Below are 21,053 nucleotides of genomic sequence, written 5' to 3' on the forward strand. Positions count from 1 at the left end.
TGTGCTGAGCGCTGGGGCTGTCACGGAGGGTGGGGCGGGGTTCCACCGGGTGCAGCTCCGCGGGTGGCCCAGCACTCCGAGGGTGGGACGGAAGGCAGGTGGTCGTGTGACTGAGCTCTGATTCCTCGGAAGACTCTCCATCTGCATGTGTCATTTGCCCGGAAAGCTGTTTCCCTGGGAATGTCCTGGGAGCGGGACATTGATATTTCAGATTCCAAACGAGAATCACAGAGCCGTGCGCTGCTATTTGCAACTTCATTTTCAGAAATGTCAGTTCAAGTTTACATGTAAGCATGAGCATGTCTACGTGAGCACCTGCGCATAGCTGCTTAGTTCAGCTACTTAGAAACATTAGGCAGAAGAAAGGATGATCATTAGGTTAAAAAAAAAAAAAAAAGGATGATCATTAGGTAAAAACAGTCCTCCAAACACAGGAGTCCTGTGTATCTCCTATGCTGATTTTTTTTTTAAGTTTAAGACTTTTTTTTTCTTGAGTATTATAAAAGAGTAAAAAGAGCAATCCAGGTATTTATATTTTTATTTAACATATATTTTTATTTAAAGAGAAGCATAGCTTGGTTGAACATTTGCTCATCACTATATGAGGGAATGTGACTTGGGTTTGACTGAGCCATCCCTGTGTCCGTAGTTCACAGCCTCTTCTGCATCTTGGACAGTCCTTATCCATTTTCTTTTTCAAAATACTCATTTTCCTTTCTCATGCCTCAGTCACCCGTGTGCTCTTCACAGTTTTGTGGTGTTAATTTTTTTTTCAGACTGAACTCCTCACCTTAGTACCTATGGATAAGGCTGTAATTCACAGTTCTCCAGGAGCCCAGTGAAGTCAGTAAACAGCCAACAAAGGCTTTCAGAAACTCTTGGAAAACAAAGGAGAAAGATGCTTCAGTTAAAACTTGCAATAACAGAAAACACTAGTAGCACAACAGTTCTCAAATAAACCATAGAAATCAGAAGTCCTCTTGGGGCACCTGGATGGCTCAGTTGGTCGAGTGTCTGCCTTTGGCTGGGGTCATGATCGCAGGGTCCTGGGATCAAGTCCTGCATCGGGCTCTCTGCTCAATGGGAAGCCTGTTTCTCCCTTTGCCTGCTGCTGTGCCTGCTTGTGCTCTCTCTCTGTCAAATAAATAAAATCTTAAAAAAAAAAAAAAAAGAATCAGAGTCCTCCTATCAAAAAAAGGAGGAAGGACTCAAAGAAGTAAATCACAAATGAGAGAGGAAAAATAACTACCAACATCAGAGAAATACAAACAACTCTTAGAGAATATTATGAAAAACTACATGACAACAAATTAGACAACCTAGAAGAAATGGATAATTCCTGGAAACATATCACCTAGTAAAACTGAATCAAGAAGGATATTAGAATACTTAGGAATAAATTTAACCAAGATGGTGAAAGACCTGTACTCTGAAAACTATAGAACACTAAAAAAAAAATCGAAGATGCCCCCCCCCCAAAAGGAAGGACATTCCACGCTTGTGGATTGGAACAAATATTATTAAAAATGTCTGCATTGCCCAAAGCAATCCACACATTTAATGCAATCCCTATTGAAATACCAATGGCATCTTCCACAGAACTAGGCCAAAAATTCCTAAAATTTGTATGGAATCTCAAAAGACCTTGTATACCCAAAGCAATCTTGAAAAAGAAAAAGTTGGAGGCATCACAATTCTGGACTTCAAGTTATATTACAAAACTGTAGTAATCAAATCAGTATGGTACTGGCAGAAAAACCAGACACAAAGATCAATGGAACAGAATTGAAAAACCAGAAATAAACCCTCAATTTTATGGTTAATTAATCTTTAACAAAGCAGTTAAGCATTCCAATGGTAATTCCAGTGGGAATAGGATAGTCTCTTCAACAGATGGTGTTGGGAAACTAGACAGCTACATGGGAAAGGATGAAACTGCACCACGGTTTTATACCAGACACAAATATAAATTCAAAATAGATTAAAAACCTAAATGTGAAACCTGAAATTATAATATCCAAGAAGAGAACACAGGCAACAATTTCTCTGACATTGACCATAGTCACTTGTTTCTAGATAGTTCCCCTAAGGCAAGGGGGAAAAAAAAAAAGCAAAAGTAAACTATTGGAAACACATCAAAATAAGCTTCTGCAGAGTGAAGAAAACAGTCAATAAAACTAAAGGGCAACTTACTCAATGGGAGAAGATACTTGCAAATGATATATCCGATAAAGGGTTAGTATTCAAAATATATAAAGAACTTATATAATTCTTATAAAATTCAATACTTCCCCAAATAATCGAATTAAAAAAATGAGAAGAAGACATGAACAGATATTTCCCCAAAGAGGATATACAGGTGGCCAACAGACACATGAAAAGATGCTCACCATCACTTATGATCAGGGAAAATAATCAAAACTACAGTATCACCTCACACCTGTCAGAACAGCTAAAATCAACAAGACAAGAAACAGGTGTTGGCAAGGATGCAGAGAAGGGGGAGCCCTCTTGTACTGTTAGTGGGAATGCAAGCTGATGCAGAAATTGTGGAAGCCAGTATGGGGATTCCTCAAAAAATTAAAAATGCAACTATACTACAATCCAGGAATCACACTACTGGGTTTTTATCCAAAGAATATAAAACCAGTAAATCAAAGGGATACAAGCACCCCTACATTTATAGTAGTAGTATTCACAATAGCCAAACTATGGAAGCAGCTCAGTTTCCATTGAGAGATGAATGGATAAATGTGGTATGTATACACAATGGAATATTACTCAGCCATATAAAAGAATGAAATGTTGGCATTCGCAACAACACAGGTGGAGCTAGAGAGTATAATGCTGAACAAAATAAGTCAGAGAAAGACAAATGCCATATATCACTCACATGTGGAATTAAAGAAACAAAACAAATGACCAAAAGAAAACAAAGAGTGAGTGAGTGAGCGAGAGAGAGACAGACAGACAGACAAACCAAGAAAGTCTATTAACTGTAGAAAACAAACTGACGGCTACCAGGGAGGAGGTCGATGGGGAGTCCGGGAAAGTAGGGGATGGGAATTACAGAACAACAAAAAATTACATTGAGGTCATTCTGAATAAATTTGGTGAAATCTATCTTTTTATTGTTAGTTTCTATTTGGACTCTTCTGCATTCTTTTCTTTCTATTCTTGCCTTTTAGTGACTCAATTATTTTTTAATCTGCTTCCCTCCCATTTACTAGCTTATTGGCTATATATCATTTTATTACTCATTTAATGATTGCCCTATGGATTATAATATACATCCTTGGTTTACTAAACTCTGAAATTAAAAAAGTCTCATTCTTTCTTGGACGAAGAAGGCCCTGTAGAACAAGGGGACTCCATTTACTTCTCACTTCCCTGTGCTTACTGTCTCGTGTGGCCATAAAAAATAAGTATTTATTTACACAGATCAGATTTGTTTAAATGTGCCCACATACTAATGCTTTTCTGTTAATTTTCATTCTTCTTTGTCTCAGAACTTCCATCTGGGTTAACTGCCTTCTGCATGAGGAAGAATGTTTCATTTTTCTTTTGGTGGGTGAAAAAAACCTTCCGTTTTCTTTGCTTGAAAATTATTTGACTTCAGCTTTGCGCAGTGGCAGTATCGTAGCCAATGAGGTTTATCCGAGGCGCGATTATTGCTGATTGAAAATTATTTGACTTCATCATCCCCGTTTGAGAGTATTTTTCCTATGTAAAGAATTCTAGGGAGGCCGTTATTCCAGCCCTCTGAAATTGTTACTCATTCCACTGTCTGCTGGGTTCCATTATTTGTTGAGAGCTCAGCCATCACTTACACTGCTCCTTCTTTGAAGGTAATGTGTATTTTTAAAAGATCTGTCTAATTTCATTGTCATTGGTAGTTAGCTGTTTTACTATGGTGTGCCTAGGAGTGGTTTTCTTTGTATTCGTCTTGCTTGGGGTTCATAAAATTTTTTAATCTTTGGGTTCATATCTTTCATTGGTTTTGAAAATGAAGGTGGCTAAACTGGAAGCAACAACAATCCCAAACCATCTGACTTCAGAGACAGAGACCACCTGCAAGCCCCCCGATGCGGTTGGACTGTTTCCAGTTCATCCATACTCCTCATACACTATCCTTCACAGTCCCAGTTGCGAGCCTGGGGCTTGTAGGGGCCCATCTCACTTAGTGTATCTGATTTCCAGTATCTCATTTCTAGTCCCTTGAGTCCACTGAACACGCTGTTCAACATCTGTGCTTTTAGAATCAGCAGATGCCTCTGAGGAGAAGTGGCTGCAAATTCTTACCTCACGTCTCTCAGTTTTGTCCCTCATTTTGACCATGAAATTTTCTTCCCTCCCTATTTCTGATACATTCAAACAAACTTCATATTTAACCTTTTCTCAGCTTTTTAACTGGTTTTCTGTAACGGGATTGATCAGTACTACCTATGCAATCATTGTAGGAAGCACAATATTCCATAAGTTTAAAATACAGCATTTCACTTTTGTCTTTCTCTTTTCTAAACTCTGAAGTCCCTGAAAGGACAAATGATCTTACTGATTTTGGATGGCTAGCACTCAGCACAGAAATTGGAGTACAATACAGGATTATTAGATATTTGTTGAATAAATGAATAAGCATAAATTCTGCTTGGAATTGGTGGCAATTAATGTTAATTGTTCCTACCCTTTACCAGAAACTGGAAGAGTGTCATTCATGAACAGCAGTATCTCTACCAAGGGGAGGGCAGTGGGAGCTGACCCCACTAAATGTAGTCATTTGATTAAAATTTAGACCAACCAATTTTTTTTTTTCCTCAAGATGAGTATTTTGTCATTGACATTGTTTAGAATTGCTAGTAGTGATCATCATAGTAAAAAGCACATGATTTCAGTTATTCTTTGTTTTAAAGTTCCAGTATAAAGGATGCCTTACTAACTGCAAAGTAGGGTGGCCTGCCCCTACCACATAACCCTTATTGTGGCTGGCTCATGACAGTGGAGGCAAAGGAGATGATTGTGGGGGACAGTCCAGTTGGGTGTATGGAAGGATTGTGTCCATGTAAGTGAGGGGTCAGCTTGGACACACTTCATGTCCTGCCCTTTACTGGGACTCAGAGAAATATTTTTCAGGATTGGATTGTTTTTAACTACACTTCTAATGTTGAGATGGACCAGAGCACAATCAGGCAAATGTTAAAGAATTGTTTGGTCCAACTGGAGTGATCCCATATTTGAATTTGCTTTCTTTTTATTTTTCTTCTTTAAATTTAAATTTAATTAGACAGATATAGTACATCATTATTTTCAAATGTAGTGTTCAATAACTTATCAATTGTGGATAACACCCAGTGGTCATCACATCACGTGCCCTTCTTAGTGCCCATTACCCAATTACCCCATCCCCCCACCAACCTCCCCTCCAGCAACCCTCAGTTTGTTTCCTATAGTTAAGAGTCTCTCATGGTTTTTCTCCCTCTCTGATGACTTCCCATTCTATTTTCCCTCCTTTCCCCTCTGATCCTCTGCACTGTTTCTTATATTCCACATGAATGAAACCACATGATAACTGTCTTTCTGTGATTGATTTATTTCACTCAGCATAATACTCTCCAGCTCCATCCACGTCAGTGTAAATGTTAAGTATTCATTCTTAATACTGATGGCTGAGTAATATTCTATTGTGTATACATACCACATCTTCTTTGTCCATTCATCTGTCGATAGATGTCTCAGCTCTTTCCGCAGCTATCGTGGACATTTCTGCTATAAGCCCTGGGGAGCAGATGCCCCTTCAGATTACAACATTTGTATCTTTGGGGTAAATACCTAGTAATTCAATTGCTGAGTTGTAGGGTAGCTCAATTTTTAACATCTTGAGGAACCTCCGTACTATTTTCCAGAGTGGCTGTACCAGCTTGAATTCCCACCAAGAGTGTAAGGGTGTTCCCCTTTCTCTACATCCTCACCAACATTTGTTCCCTGTTTTGTTAATTTTAACTATCTGACTGGTGTGAGGTGGTATCTCATTGTGGTTTTGATTTGTATTTCCCTGGGACCAAGGGATGTGGAGAATTCTTTTCATGTATCTGTTGGTCATTTGTATGTCACCTTTGGAGAAATATCCATTCATGCCTTCTCCCATTTCTTGACCGGATTCTTTGTTGTTGTTGTTGTTGTTTTTGGTGTTGAGTTTTGTAAGTTCTTTATAGATTTTGAACACTAGCCCTTTATTATATACATCATTTGTAAATATCTTCTCCCATTCTGTAGGTTGCCTTTAGTTTTGTTGACTTTCTCTTACTGAGCAGAAGCTTTTTATCTTGATGAAGTCCCAACAGTTCATTTTTGCTTTTGTTTTCCTTGCTTTGGAGACGTGTCTAGCAAGCAGTTGTTGTGGCCTAGGTCGAAGAGATTGCTGCCTGTGTTTTCCTCTAGGATTTCGATGGATTCTTGTCTCACGTTGAGGTCTTTCATCCACTTTAAGTTTGTCTTTGTGTATGGTGTAAGAAAATGGTCCTGTTTCATTCTTCTACATGTGGCTGTCCAATTTCCCTAGCACCACTTATTGAAGAGACTGTCCTTTTTCCATTGGAAATTTTTTTCTGCTTTGTTGAAGATTAGTTGACCATTGAGTTGAGGGTCTCTGGGCTCTCTGTTCGGTTCCATTGATCTGTATATCTGTTTTTTGCCAGTACCATACTATCTTGATCATTACACCTTTGTAATGAATTCTGGCATTGTGATGTCCCCAGCTTTGGTTTTCTTTTTCAAAATTCCTCTGGCTATTCAGGATCTTTCCTTGTTCCATACAAATTTTAGTTTATTTGTTCCAGCTCTGTAAAAAAAGTTGATGGTACTTTGGTAGGGATTGCATTAAATGTGTAGATTGCCCTGGGCAGCATAGACAATTTAACAATATTTATTCTTCCAATCCCTGAGCATGGAATGTTTTTCCATTTCTTTATGTCTTCCTTAATTTCTTTCATAAGTATTCTGTAGTTTTTAGAGTACAGATCCTTACCTCTTTGGTTAGGTTTATTCCTAGGTATCTTGTGGTTTTTGGCGTAATTCTAAATGGGATTGATTCCTTAGTTTTTCTTTCTTATGTCTCATTGTTAGTATATATACAGAAATGCAACTGATTTCTGTGCATTGATTTTATATCCTGTATGATTTCTGGTAACTTTGAGGTGGAGTCTTTTGGGTCTTCCCCATAAGGTATTATGTCCTCTGCGAAGACAGAGAGTTTGACTTCTTCTTTGCATCTAATTTGGATGTCTTTTATTTCTTTTTCTTTTTGCTTTCTGATTGCTGAGGATAGCATTTCTAGTACCAAGTTGAACAATAGTGGTGAGAGTGGGCATTCTGGTTGCGTTCCTGACCTTAGGGGAAAAGCTCTGAGTTTTTACCCATTGAGAATTATATTCATTGTGGGCTGTTCATAGGTATCTTTTATGATATTGAGGTATGTACTCTCTATTGCTACACTGTGGAGAGTTTTAATCAAGAAAAGATGCTATATTTTACCAAATGCTTTTTCTGCATCAGTTGAGAAGATCATATGGTTCTTGTGCTTTCTTTTATTAATGTGATGTATCACATTGAGTTGCAAATGTTGAACCACTCTTGCAGCCCCTGAATAAATCCCACTTAGTCATGGCGAATAATCCTTTTAATATACTGTTGGATCCTATTGGCTAGTATCTTGGTGAGAATTTTGGCATCCATGTTCATCAGGGATATTGTCTGTATTCTCTTTTTTGGTGGGGTATTTGTCTGGTTTGGGGATCAATGTAATGCTGGCTTCATAGAGTTTGGAAGTTTCCTTCCATTTCTATTTTTTGAAACAGCTTCAGAAGAATAGGTATTAGTTCTTTAAACATTTGGTAGAATTCCCCTGGAAACTATCAGGCTCTGGACTCTTGTTTGTTGGGAGATTTTTGATTACTCCTTCAATTTCTTTGCTGGTTATGGATATGTTCAGGTTTTCTATTTCTTCCTGTTTCAGTTTTGGTAGTTTGTCAGTTTCCAGGAATTCATCCATTTCTTCCAGACTGCCTAATTTGTCAGCATATAGTTTCTCATAATATGTTCTTAAAATTATATTTTCTTGGTGTTGGTCATGATATCTCCTCTTTTCATTCATTTTATTAATTTGAGTCCTTTCTGTTTTCTTTTCGATAAGTCTGGATGGGGGTTTATTGATCTTATTAATTCTCACAAAGCACAAGCTTCTAGTTTTGTTGATCTGTTCTACTGTTCTTCTGGTTTCTATTTCATTGATTTCTGTTCTAATCTATATTATTTCTCTTCCCCTGCTTGATTTAGGCTTTATTTGGTTTTCGTTTTCTAGGTCCTTTACATGTAAGGTTAGCTTGTGCATTTGGGATTTTTCTAACTTTTTTTGAGAGATGCTTGGCTGGCTATGTACTTTCTTCTTAGGACTGACTGCCTTTGCAGTATACCATAGGTTTTGAATAGTTATGTGTTTTTTTTTCCTTTTCTTTTCTTTTTTTTTTAAATTTTATTTATTTATTTGACAGACAGAGATCACAAGTAGGCAGAGAGGCAGGCAGAGAGAGGGAGAGAGAGGGGGAAGCAGGTTCCCTGTGGAGCAGAGAGCCTGATGCGGGGCTCGATCCCAGGACCCTGAGATCATGACCTGAGCCGAAGGCAGCGGCTTAACCCACTGAGCCACCCAGGCGCTCCTGAATAGCTATGTTTTCAATTTCATTTTATTTCCATGAGTTTTAAAAATTCTTTAATTTCCTGGTTGACCCAGTAGGATCTTCTTTAACCTCCAAGTGTTTGATTTCCTTCCACATATCCTCTTGTGATTGACTTTTAAGTTTCAAAGCATTATGGTCTGTAAATATGCAGGGAATAATCCCAATATTTTGGTATCAGTTGAGACCTGATTTGTGACACAGGATGTGATCTTTTCTGGAGAAGGTTCCATGTGCATTTGAGAAGAATGTGTATTCTGTTGCTTTAGGATGGAATTTTCTGTTCATAATCATGAAGTCCATCTGGTCCAGCGTGTAGTTCTAAGCCCTTGCTTCCTCGTTGATTTTCTGCTTCGATGATCTGTCCATTGCTTTGAGTGGGGGTGTTGAGGTCCTCTACTATTATTGTATTACTATCAATGTGTTTCTTTAAATTGGTTAGTAATTGGTTTATAAAATTGGCCTTTCCCAAGTTAGGAGCATAAATATTTATAGTTGCTAGATCTTCTTGTTGGATAGACCCTTAAATATGATATAGTCTTCCTCTTCATCCCTTACTACAGTCTTTAGTTTAAAATCTAATTTGTCTGATATGAGGATTGCTACTCCCAGCTTTCTTTTGATGTCCATTAGCATAATAAATTGTTCTCTACCTCCTCACATTCAATCTGGCGGTGTCTTTAGGTCTAAGAGGAGTCTCTTGGAGATAGCTTATAGATCGTTCTTGATTTTTTAATCCAATCTGATACACTGTGTCTTTTGATTGGAGCATTTAGCCCATTTACATTCAGAGTAACTATTGAAAGATACGAATTTAGTGCCATTGTATTACCAGTAAAGTTCCTGTTTCTGCCTATTGTCTCTGTTTCTTTCTGGTCTATGTTACTTTAGAGTTTTGTCTTCACTTACAGGCTCTCCTTTAATATTTCTTACAGGACCCCTTAGTGATCACAAGTTCTTTTAGTTTCTGTTTGTCCTGGCAGCACTTTATCTCTCCTTCCATTCTGAATTAGATAGCCTTGCTGCATAAAGTATTCTTGGCTCCGTGTTTTTCTCATTTACTACCCTGAATATATCCTGCCAGCCCTTTCTGACCAACTGGGTCTCTGTGAATAAGTCTGGTGTCAGTCTACATCTTGCCTCCCTTGGGTTTGCTTTCCATACTGGATTGTAAGCTCCAATGAGGACCGGGACATCCATTGTTGTCTGTTACACAGCACCAAATCCAGTACTGCAGAGAACTGGTGCTTGAGAAATGTTAGTTACATCTAATAGTTCTCCTGTGTTTTCACATATAAAACAAATACATTCATTGTATTTTTCATCTTAAAACCCAGATGAATAGGAGTAAAGAATAAGTTTTTAGGGAATATATGACATCCTGATAAAAGGCCTTTTGCTTCCTGAGATATAATTTTAAGAGAAATTGGTAATATATGTTAGGAGTGCATTATTTGCTTAAAAGGGAAACAAATATTTAAAAAAGAGATGGTTTTATTTCATGAGGGAAATGATACAAAGATTAGTGAGCAGCTAGCCTAGACAGTATGGGGAGAGACCACACACACATCAAGAAATGAGAACATGAAATTCAAAGAAAGACTGAAGCTCCTTGTGCCAGAAAACTTCAGACACATAAAGCTCAGCTGAAAACACACTTTTCTTTAGTTATGATCTTATTTATCTGTTATTTTAGGTGTTGGCAGACAATGGAGTTCACCTAAACAAATATCTAGAACATACAACCCCATTAAAGAAAGAAATTTGAGCCCTTTATATCCACGATTATCTTTGCCATTGCCTAAGCATTAAGTCAGCTAGCTGACTCAAATTTTTGGCCTTTTTTTTCTTAAGCAGTTATCAACATTGAAGGTTATGGTATACTGTATTGTTTCCATTCATCCTTTCTTAGAGTCATTCTGATCCTTGAATTCTTATATTCTTTATATTCTTTTTTTTTAAAGAATTTATTTACTTATTTATTTGACAGTGAATGAGTGAGAGAGTGAACAAAATGGGGGGGAGAGGGAGAGGGAGAAGCAGACTCCCCTCTGATCAGGGAGCCCATATTCTTTATATCCTAAAGCATTCCTTACTTTTCGTCTTCATAAATTTGTTTTCAACTGTAAATGAAAAGCTCATTGATAAGTTTGTATCTTTCTAATTAACTATATTAGTCATTCATCCTATTCACTAAATAATTTGTATTCTCCACCATTCCAGAAATACTGGTAGGATTGAATATTTTAGCATTAGGCTGGGTGAGATTGTGTGACTAGTTGTGGCTGTTATATTGTGAGCAAAAGGGCATATGTTACTTCCTGGCCAGAGTTTAATTGCTTGCTGATGTAAGACCTTCCAGCAATCTCCTTTCCCTCTGGCATAGTGACAGCAATACTGGCTTGGAACTCTGAGGGGCCATAGTGAAAAGATTGTCCCCACTGACCCATCAAGTACATGCAGTCTGAACAAAAAAATAAATCTCATGGAATCCTATGGTATTTGTCCTTTTCAGTCTGACTTATTTCACTTGGCATAATACTCTCTAGGTCCATCCATGTTGTCTCAAAAGGCATGCTTTCATCTTTTTTTATGGCTGTGTAATATTTCATCATTTATATATATATCAATTTTCTTTATCCATTCATCTATTGATGAATACTTTGGTTGCTTCCATGTCTTGGCTATTGTAAATAATACTGCAGAAAATATAGGGTGCATATATGCGTATACCTTCCTGAGTTTGTGTTTTTGTTTTCCCTGGGCAAATACTCAATAATGGAATTACTGGGTCATATGGTTTTTTTATTTTTAATTTTTTGAGGAACCTCCATACTGTTTTCCACAGTGGTTGCACCAGTTTGCATTTTCACCAACAGTGCACAAGGATTTCTTTTTCTCCACATTCTTACCAATGCTTGTTGTTGCCTATCTTCTCGATCTGAACCATTCTGACAGGTGTAAGATGATGGTGTAAAGGAACAGTGGTAGATACACTTGTGGTAGACACAGCATACTATGTAAACTTGTCAAATCACTAAATCGTATACCTGAAACTAACATAACTTTGTGTGTCACCAATACTCAAAAAAATGTGTTAGGTGCAACTAATGGATCATTGAGCACTACATAAAAAACTTTTAATAAAAGAAAGAAAAAATTACAAATAATAATAATAATAAAACTTTTGGTTTTAAGCACTAAGTGGTTTTAAGCCACTAAGATTTTGGGATTGCTTATTACTATGTTTATCAGTCAGGGTTCTACCATGAAAATAGAACAAGTAAGGCACAGACCATATTTTAGGGTTAAATCAGAAAAACTGATTTATTGTAAAGGACTGGTTTCTCCTTTGTGGGGCAGGAGCAGGGGGGGAAGCCCCAGGAACCCAGGGAAGAGCTGGTGGTATATCCCACAGGTGGAATTTCTTCCTTGTGGGGATGCCTTTATTTCTGCTCCTGCAGCCTTCCACCTGCCTGTCTCAGGCCCGGCTAGACTATCTAAAACAATCACCCTTACTTAAACTGATGATCGACTTTAATCACATCTACATAGTATCTTCCCAACAACTCCTAGGTTAATGTTTACTGAATACCTGAGGACCACATCCACCCCTGAATGGACACATACAGCTGAGCATCGCACTTGCTGTGACATGATTAGGCTATCCTAATTACATGAAAATACGAAATTAGCAAGATTTGCCTGTCAGCAGACCTTACGCTTAAATGATCTACTTCACACATCCTTTTCGTGTACTTGACCACAAACTGGCTGAGTGACAAACTTCAAAATAAGAACTTTGTTTTCAGCCCATCAATGTAATGGCAGTTTTTTAGGGCATTCTTTTCACTTTTGAATGAGTGTCCCCAGGGGGGTTACACGTGAAACAGACCACAAAAACCGTTGACCTTCTTCTTCTTTTTTTTTTTTTTAAGATTTTACTTATTTGACAGTGAGTAGACAGCGAGGCAGGCAGAGAGAGAGGGGGAAGCAGGCTCCCCGCTGAGTAGAGCGCCCCATGTGGGGGCTCAGTCCTAGGACCCTGAGATCATGACCTGACCCAAAGGCAGAGGTTAATTCACTGAGCCACCCAGGCGCCCCCGTGACCTTCTTCTGATGTTACTAATCCTTACTCAGTTTTAGGAGGGAGAGACTCTAGACTAAATATGCCTTGATGCTGCCCCACTTCCTCTCATGGTGACATGAAGACCCGTCCTCCCTTGTCAGACTGCTTAGGGACAGTGAGACTTCCATCTTCCATAAATCCCTGTAAACTACCCACTTGCTCCAAATATTCAGCATATTATTAGCAATTTTTGCATTTATTAAGTCAATCAGAATATGTATTTAAAAAACATTTCTAAATTCATAACACAACTGCCTCTACTTAACTCAGCATGTGTTCTATGCCTCATTTTCCTCATCTAGTTACAAAAAGATGGCCTTGAGCTTCAGGAGTCCTCTTTCTTCCAGCTCGAACAGTCTCCGTGTCTGTGGAGTGGTCATCTCCCGAATGCATTTTCATCGGTGTCCTTAGTGCTTCCATTTCCTCTTGCTGAGTCCAGGGTATCTGGCAACAACTGATGTGATGTTCATACTCGCAGAGGGGATCCAGAAGATTCTCTGTGGAGATCACCCAGTGTGGGCCTGTGTCTAATCGAGACATGATTACTACAGAGTTTCTGTTATTTCCTCAGAACATTCTCCTGGGGATAGCTGTGACTTTCTTTTCCAAGTGTGTTAGGTCTCTCTGGATGGCAAGGAACAGACACACAGTCAGGTTATCTCAATCATTGTGAGTTTATTTGTGTTGATACACAAGAAAGTACGAAAGATAATAAAGCAACCCAGGAACCACAAAGTCCACCTTTGTTGTTCGGGGATCAGTCATTCCTCAAGTAACCTAAAAGTAGACATGGTGAGTCAATGAGAGCTCTTGGTATGTCACCTCTGGCCATGTCACTCCTCTAAGGCAGCATCATTAGAGTGACTGCTCCTCTCTATTTTGGCTGCTCACTTCCTTTCTCTATCTCCTGTTCGGAGGGCTCATAAAGGAGGGTTCTGTGTGGTGGGGCCAGGTGCCATCCAACAAGAACAGCACAGCTGGGATCCTCTCTCTTCCTAAGCCACCCCACTAGCCCATAACTGAAATTGAGTGATGTTGCAATTGACTGTGGTCAGTGTGGAGTGTTTCTTGGGATAGGAACATGCTTCTGCTCATGTAGGAGCCATGGATGTGGTCTCCCGAGGACTCTAGGAAAACTATAGATCTACCCAGGAAATATGGATAATAACACACAGCTTTACCCCTGGGGACAGGCAAGCTTTTGATTCCCAGTGACTCTTTCTTAGGGAGGATTTTCAAAGTGCTCTATCAATGCTGTAACTTCCCCAAAACTATGGTTTTACTACATTTTTGGGGGGGACAATGTTGCCTTTAAAAACATGTACTTTTTAGAACAGTTGATCATCTCCATTTTTTAAGCAAAAGGAAGTGGAATTGTAGATTAAGCTCTGAATCACATGTTGTTGGGTCATATTTTCTGAGTTGTCTTTAAAGATCTTCTTCCTCCAGAATACTAGGAAGTCACAGATAATTTCAATATTTTTAATACTGGAAATCTTTAGTCCCAAGATCTGTTGTATACTTATGAGGGGGAAATTCTAAATTAGAAACCAGGTTTGTCCATGTTTGTATCTTACAAGGAGCTTAGTATTTCTCAACTATTCCTAAGATTTCTTTCACGCATGAAAGACCGTGGGGTCCATAAAGGAACTAACAATTTTTCAACTTGTCTGAGGTCAGAAGGAATAGGTTTGATAACCACATATCCATTTTGTAAAAGGAGGAATTTTTTCCTTATTCATTTTTCTATGAAATAAAAATAAATCATAAATCCTCTTCACCCTTACTGTGATTTAACTGGACTCCTTGTCTACAATCATTTCTCATTAAATTGTTAGGCCAGTTTCTTTCTTTCTTTCTTTCTTTTTTTTTTTTTTTTAAAGATTTTATTTATTTGACAGCACAAGTAGGCAGAGCGGCAGGGAGAGGGAGAAGCAGGCTCTCCACTGAGCAGGGAGCCCGATGTGGGCTCCAGCACAGGACCCTGGGATCATGACCTGAGCCGAAGGCAGTCACCCAACCAACTGAGCCACCCAGGCGCCCCAGGCCAACTTCATTTTAAAACCTGAAATGGTAGGATTCAGAAACAGCTGACAAAAATCAAATTACAATAGACTTGCAGATTCTTCAAGTTGGTTTGGTTAAGCCTTTGTTAAGCTCTCAAATGATAGCTCATTTGAAAAAAGTTTGCCTCCTCAGCCTTCATCCCTGCATAGAAAGGGTCCCCACTGCGTACATTTCTTTCAGGGTAAGATGTTGTCTCAAATCCAAGCGACTCTAGCAAATCATTAAGGCGGTACTCTGTGTGGGTCTCGTGAAAGGGACTGTAGTAACCACTCCCAATGTGTTGGCTTGAGTAGGTCCCCAATTACTGAGTGGCCAAATTGGAGGGGAATTTGGAGTAGCTGCTTTGGATGGCTTTCAAGGAATGCTCCAGACCTGAGATTAAATTTGGGTCTGCTGAGTGGATACCAGGTGTGTTTGATTATGGGTTGAAACCTAGAAAGAACAGAGTGTGGTGGGTAAGTGCATGAGGCACCTGAGCCTGTTTCCACAAATTCCTTTTCTGTCACCGGCCTAGAGTGTTAGAGTCTGGAAGCTGAGGAGAAAAATAAATGCCGCATCTCACACAATGAAAAAACCGTATAATATTCACTTATGAAAAAATCGAGCATTTGGTTATATGAAAGGTATGAGAATTTTAATGATGCCCCAAAATTCAGCCCTTTATCACACTGATTTATTTAGGGATCTAAAGGTTAATAGGATAGATATGTCCAGGTACAACTTTATCCTATTTACATAAAGAAACATTAAAAATCCAAGATATCCTTTGTAACAGAATTAGAAGTTCAGCAGTTGAACTTAACAGCAGAAAATACGGAATAGCTATTAAATTTCCCATTTCTTCTCAGCAAATTGCCAAAAGAAACAAAAGTGACCAGTGACCTTTTCTTTCGTGAACTCTGTAGGTATATGTTGGCTGATGAGTCAAAAATAAGAAAATTTGGTTTTTACTCTTTCTAGAAGCTTCCAAAGAATACCTATCTAGTTACCTTAAAAAGCTCTCTCTTCCTAATTCAGCCACTAGAAGGGAGTCTCTCAGAGGGAAGGCAGACAGTGAACTGGGGTTGACTTCGGGGGTATTAAAAAGCTCCCGCAATTTAAATCGATTGGCTAACAGCTTATGAGGAACAGCTATTTGGTTACTAGCATAGAAAAGAAAAAGAAAGAAAAAAGAGCTAAATCACAGCAAATGGGAAAATGCTGACTATGGATTCATTTATCCAACCTCCCTTGGGCCAAATGGACATTATATGAATCTCCCCATTCGAAAGGTTTATAATAAAGTGCACCAGTTCACTGAATACAGAAATCCAAGCACTTGGACATCTGTCCACAGTGCGTGGGGCTGTGTGTCAGGGACGGCATCTGAGTAGCCAGGAGCAAAGTGTCTTTCATGGTGGGAGAGAACTGTCCCCTCGCAAGTGACGGCAGCTCTTCACATCCCTTCAATGTTAAAAGATAATGAAGTGAATTCTGGACAGAGAAACTTACACAAGCGATTACACATACGGAAAAAAGGCAGATTCTGGGATGGAATTCCTGAGACAGACGGACCCTGGGTCTGATCGTATCAAGAAATTCTGAGAGTCTCTTTATTTTGTGTTCCCTGGACCTTAGTTCCATAAAAGCTTCTAAAAACAAACAGAAAGCTCAGAGAGAATCAAAGTCACTTGAGAACAGCCTCAGGCTGGTGGGAGGTGAGCTTCTGTCGGTCCCAGGCTCCGCGAGGCACTTTGGACAGACCAGTGACCGCAGTCACAAAACACAGTTTGCAAAAGGCGACATCAGCCAACGATGTGATCAGACCATCACGAGGAACCGGGTCAGTGGGGGGACCCACAGCAGAGACATCCCGGGTAGAAGAGCGAGCCCAGAGCTACACGACAGGCTGTTCTCCACTTCCACAGCTCTCGTTTTCTTTCCTGGGACTTTGAGACACGAGTTATCATGCTGTGCTCTACGAGACCGTGGAGGTCCATGAGCATCTCTCGACGAGTCCTTTAAAGACAGCGGGGACATTTTTCACCGCACCTCACTTATTTTCAACTATGCAAAGCGTGGCATTCACAGAGCACAGATATCATCCAGAACATTCCACTTCCCCTCCGGCGATTTGATAAACTGTGATTTAATTAGCGGATACAGTGGTGGCCGGTGGCAGTGCATAGGAGGCCAACAGTGTGGATTTTGACCGTGTGTGTCAGTGACTTGTGGGGGTGCTTGGTGCGGTGCCATGCGGTGAGGCTTGGGAGGGGAACAGGCTGCCCAAAAGCCATCGACACTCACGCACTTTGCCTGGAAGGCCCGTCGGAAGGCCTCACCGGACCCCACGGGAAGCAGAAGTATTCTCTTGGAGTGAATCACCGTTTAAAATCAAGAATTGAGAATAAATAAGGCACCAGGTTAATGGAAGTGACATAGAACTCTAAACTATGGTCTTGAACTGTGTTTGCATGCCTTTTCATATTCCCCTTTGGGAAATTAACTCCTGGAATATTTATGTAGAAAAACAATGGAAGTTAGCAGTTAGCCTCTTGCTCCTAATTTCTGGCAAGGGCATCGTCAGATTGTCTCGAATTCCAGTGTTTTTGCTTTGCCTTCTTTCCTTCTTGGGAAATCATTGGTGGGGCATTTGGGGGGGCGGTGTGGGATGGAAGTTACTCGTCTATTTAGCACAGACATGGAGTTGGAAAGAGAGAAAGGCCACTCCTAGAGGGGTACATGAAACATCCAAATGCAAAAGAAAGTTCTGCTGAATTAAACAGTCTCTCAGGAAACCTGGCCCATTTATGAAACTGTGCAGGGGCTGTTTTCCCAGCTGCCTGGAGGCCAGGTTTGTCTCCTGAAGTCAGTGGCCTGGCTGAGGAGGTGGCCTCTGGGCCACAGGGCAGGGGGCGCTCTGCTGCTGCTGGCCCTGGTGGCACGAGGTCCCAGGACACATGGTTCCTGGTGCCCCCTTACTAATGGGCTCAGTGCAAAATGGCAAAGACGGTCATTTGATAAAGGATTCAGTTCTCTCCTATCACATGGGAAAGCTAGGGACAGTGGAAGGGCCCCTTTATGCCAAGCCAACGCTTGTCCCTCAGCTGGGACATGCACTCCAGGAGACAACCGCGTGTCTCCCCCTCAGATGCCCTGTCGAACCCAGCCCCGGCTGCTCTTCTCTGCCCAGGACCGAACTGGGTATGTTTGCTTGTCTCCATGCCCGCTCTGCTTGTTCTTTAGTTTTCTTTCTTTTAAAAATCATTTCCAAAACCACCTTTACTTTAGCGAGATGGCTGGCAGGACCGTCTCCCTACTCAAAAGGGACTGGGGATATGGTGAATATTTAGAGTCTCATGGCCTAGCCACTAATGGTGAAGACTTCCATGAAGGACCTCCCCATCTTGCCCGGCTGTCTTCACTGACGGGTCATATATCCAGTAAGGCCTATGTTGGAAGCAACAAAGAAAGAAGCTACATGACCATCAGCGGACCCACAACGGCCCTTCTGCGCCAATGGAACCCACAGGATGAGACTTGGAACTTCTTCTAGAAAAGCAAGTCTCTAGATATAAAAGGTAGTAATTGAGATTGCCTTTCCTTGCTCTGAAAACACACGTATATACCGGTCCTGAAGAACAATCCCTAACACAATGTCTCATTTTGCATGGATGTTACTTGACAAAGTGACCTGACAAAATGTCCCATCACAGTGATGACAGTCCCAATCTCCAGCACAGCTTCGGAGTTCCTATGTGCACCCACACCGACAGCCGGAGGCTGTGGATTTGTTTTCACTTATAGGCTCTCTGCGAGAACCCGGTATGGATTATCTCAGGGTACCACAAAGATTAGTTCAAGGAAAAGATTATACAGCACAATGCTTAGCATTTATATAGGTTCTTTTTGATTTCAAAACAAGTTATAAATATTTCCTACCGTGACAACATCTACGCGAGGTAGGTATGATCGTCCCTACGTTACCAACAGAAACCCAAGGTCAAGGAGATCAGGACCCTGTTCCAGGTCCGCCGGGGTTAGGAGTGACCTTGAGACTGGCATCCTGGTGGTCACCTGCTCTGGGCTCTAAAGAGGCCATGCCTGTCTCAACGGGGGGCAACGGTCTCCATTAATATAGGGCTATATATTGTATAGATAGAAAACAGCAACACACACGACGACGTTATAGAACAATAATCCAATATTTCTGTTTCTTAGTAAAATATGTGAAGCACAGTATTTAAATTGCATTTCTCTGAAAAGCATTTGGTATATTAAATAGCTCTATAAAGGTTTGCTGGCATACCCTTAACAGCATAATGAATGATTCTAAAGAAATTAAAATCCACGGATGCATAGAGATCTTGCTGGTATAATACCATTAAGCTAACAACAAAAAAAAAAAGTGAGAAACTACTTTATTCTCATAATGCAGACCTAATCGCTTGCTGGATTTTCGCAGGTAGCTACCTAATTTTTCCGAGCTTGAGAGAAAAGATACCTATTGCTGGCTGTGGTTTTTAAACTCTTAATTTGAGGGGAAAATGCAGTTGGAAGGTGAAAATTAAAGACTGCTATTTCCACTTGGTATCCATTCAGAGGAATTGATACATTTCCAAGAAACGTTGCCATACTTGGAACTAGCGTGGAGGTGGACAGAGGGACGCTGATGCTAAGAAGGACATTCTCTGAGAAGAGAAAAAAATGGTACCAAGTAAAAAATGGTACCAAGTAAAAGGTACGGTATTTGAAGAAAATGAACAAAGAGGCCAAAGAGTGGTTTTCGAGCGTGCGGAGGCTGGCATGAGATGTGAGCCGCTCACGCTCGGACGACTGCATGGGTCTTGGAGATGGTTTACGGGCTAAGTACTTGGCTGGATCAGACCCTTGGCTGTGGTGAAAGCCTCACTCGCCTCTCTAAGAAGCAGATCTCAGAAGGGTGTGAAAGCACTTACCTCATGCTAAGCTTTGAAAGGACTGACCAGTTGGGTCGGCAGAAAAAGGTCTAAAACTAGGAAGGAAGAGGCATCAGAGTCTTAAAATCGGTATGCAAACGTAAAAACTAACTTCCAAGCTGAAATGACATTCTCTGTCAGGAGTAACAAATACAAAAGTCCTAAACTTCGTGTACACGCCGCTAAGATACTGTTAGATAAGATATTACATGGCGTGCGGAGAATATTTTTGTGGAAGTGTGCTTTTTCCCTAAAAAAGACATATTAAATTGTGTGGGGTTTTTTGTTTTTGTTTTTTTAAACTTTCCTCAAGTCCTTTCTATATAAATAGGAAAGACAAGCTGTCCTGTCAGTTTGTTCCTTCACGGGATACGCTGGCGGGGTCCTTTGCGCTGAGGGGGTACGTGGCAGTTTTGTTGGTGGAGGCTCTGAGCCTGGACAGGCCGGAGCAGTTCGGCTGCTTGGTCGGCTGCAGGGTCCTGGCGTAGGGCGAGTACCAGTCCCGCTCAAACACATCCTTCAGCTGCTTGATGATGCTCCTGTTGTTCCTCACGTCCGCCTGGTTGATCACGAGGCCTGTGCCGGCGTTCTGGGTGAAGTCATTCCCCACCCAGTCAAAATTGCCTGCCAACGAACAAAGGAGAGAACGGTGCCGAGTTAAGAGCCACGGGGGAGCAGTCCCCATTTAATGAAACACTGAGCAGACTCTATTTTAAAAAATAATAATAATGATGATGACAGGGAGATTGAATTGTGTTGACAGCTGAGGGAAAAAAATTCCAAGAGGCCTTACATATGGCGTATTAATATTTGCATATTATTTTGGCATTTTCTTCAGCTTTGCTCAACTTGAAACTCAAAACAAGGAATCTGCTGGGTTTTTTTTTTTTTTTTTTGTAAATGTTATTTCTTATTGACATTCACAAGACACACTAAATACAGCAACATTTAGGATATATAGGAATACACTTAAAAATCCTGTGAACAATTACTACCTTCTCAGAGAGACAACATCTGATCCGGACGTATAGACGAGGGGTTCTGATTACAGTGCTCACAAGCTTGCCTGTCGAAGGAAAGGCTGAAGCCAGAGGAGGATCGGTTCCTGTCTGAACGGACAAACCTCTCCTTGCTCGGCCTGTAGGTCGTTTCCCCGTTCCAGGAGCTGGCTTCTTGGCTTGGGAAACGAGGCAG

General features: G+C 40.5%; 1 protein-coding gene and 1 non-coding gene across 5 annotated transcripts in view; one reads left to right on the top strand and one right to left on the bottom strand.

The window, feature by feature from the left end:
* Nucleotides 1-3,617: 3,617 nt before the first annotated feature.
* Nucleotides 3,618-3,759, top strand: LOC123393270. The gene has a single exon (XR_006608023.1). It is a non-coding gene; the product is annotated as a U4 spliceosomal RNA (small nuclear RNA).
* An 11,822-nt stretch (nt 3,760-15,581) lies between these two features.
* PLD5 (phospholipase D family member 5) overlaps nt 15,582-21,053 on the bottom strand; it is a 396,011-nt gene continuing 390,539 nt past the window's right edge. For all 4 annotated transcript variants that reach the window (XM_045084659.1, XM_004756770.3, XM_013058419.2 and 1 more), the window contains one exon: nt 15,582-20,483. In XM_045084659.1, the coding sequence (XP_044940594.1) occupies nt 20,209-20,483 (275 nt within the window). In that variant the 3' untranslated portion in view covers nt 15,582-20,208. The remainder of the gene's footprint in view (nt 20,484-21,053) is intronic.

This window comes from Mustela putorius, unplaced genomic scaffold, assembly GCF_011764305.1.
Source record: "Mustela putorius furo isolate JIRA1106 unplaced genomic scaffold, ASM1176430v1.1 tig00000785_pilon_pilon_pilon, whole genome shotgun sequence".
In the NCBI taxonomy this organism is placed as follows: domain Eukaryota; kingdom Metazoa; phylum Chordata; class Mammalia; order Carnivora; family Mustelidae; genus Mustela; species Mustela putorius.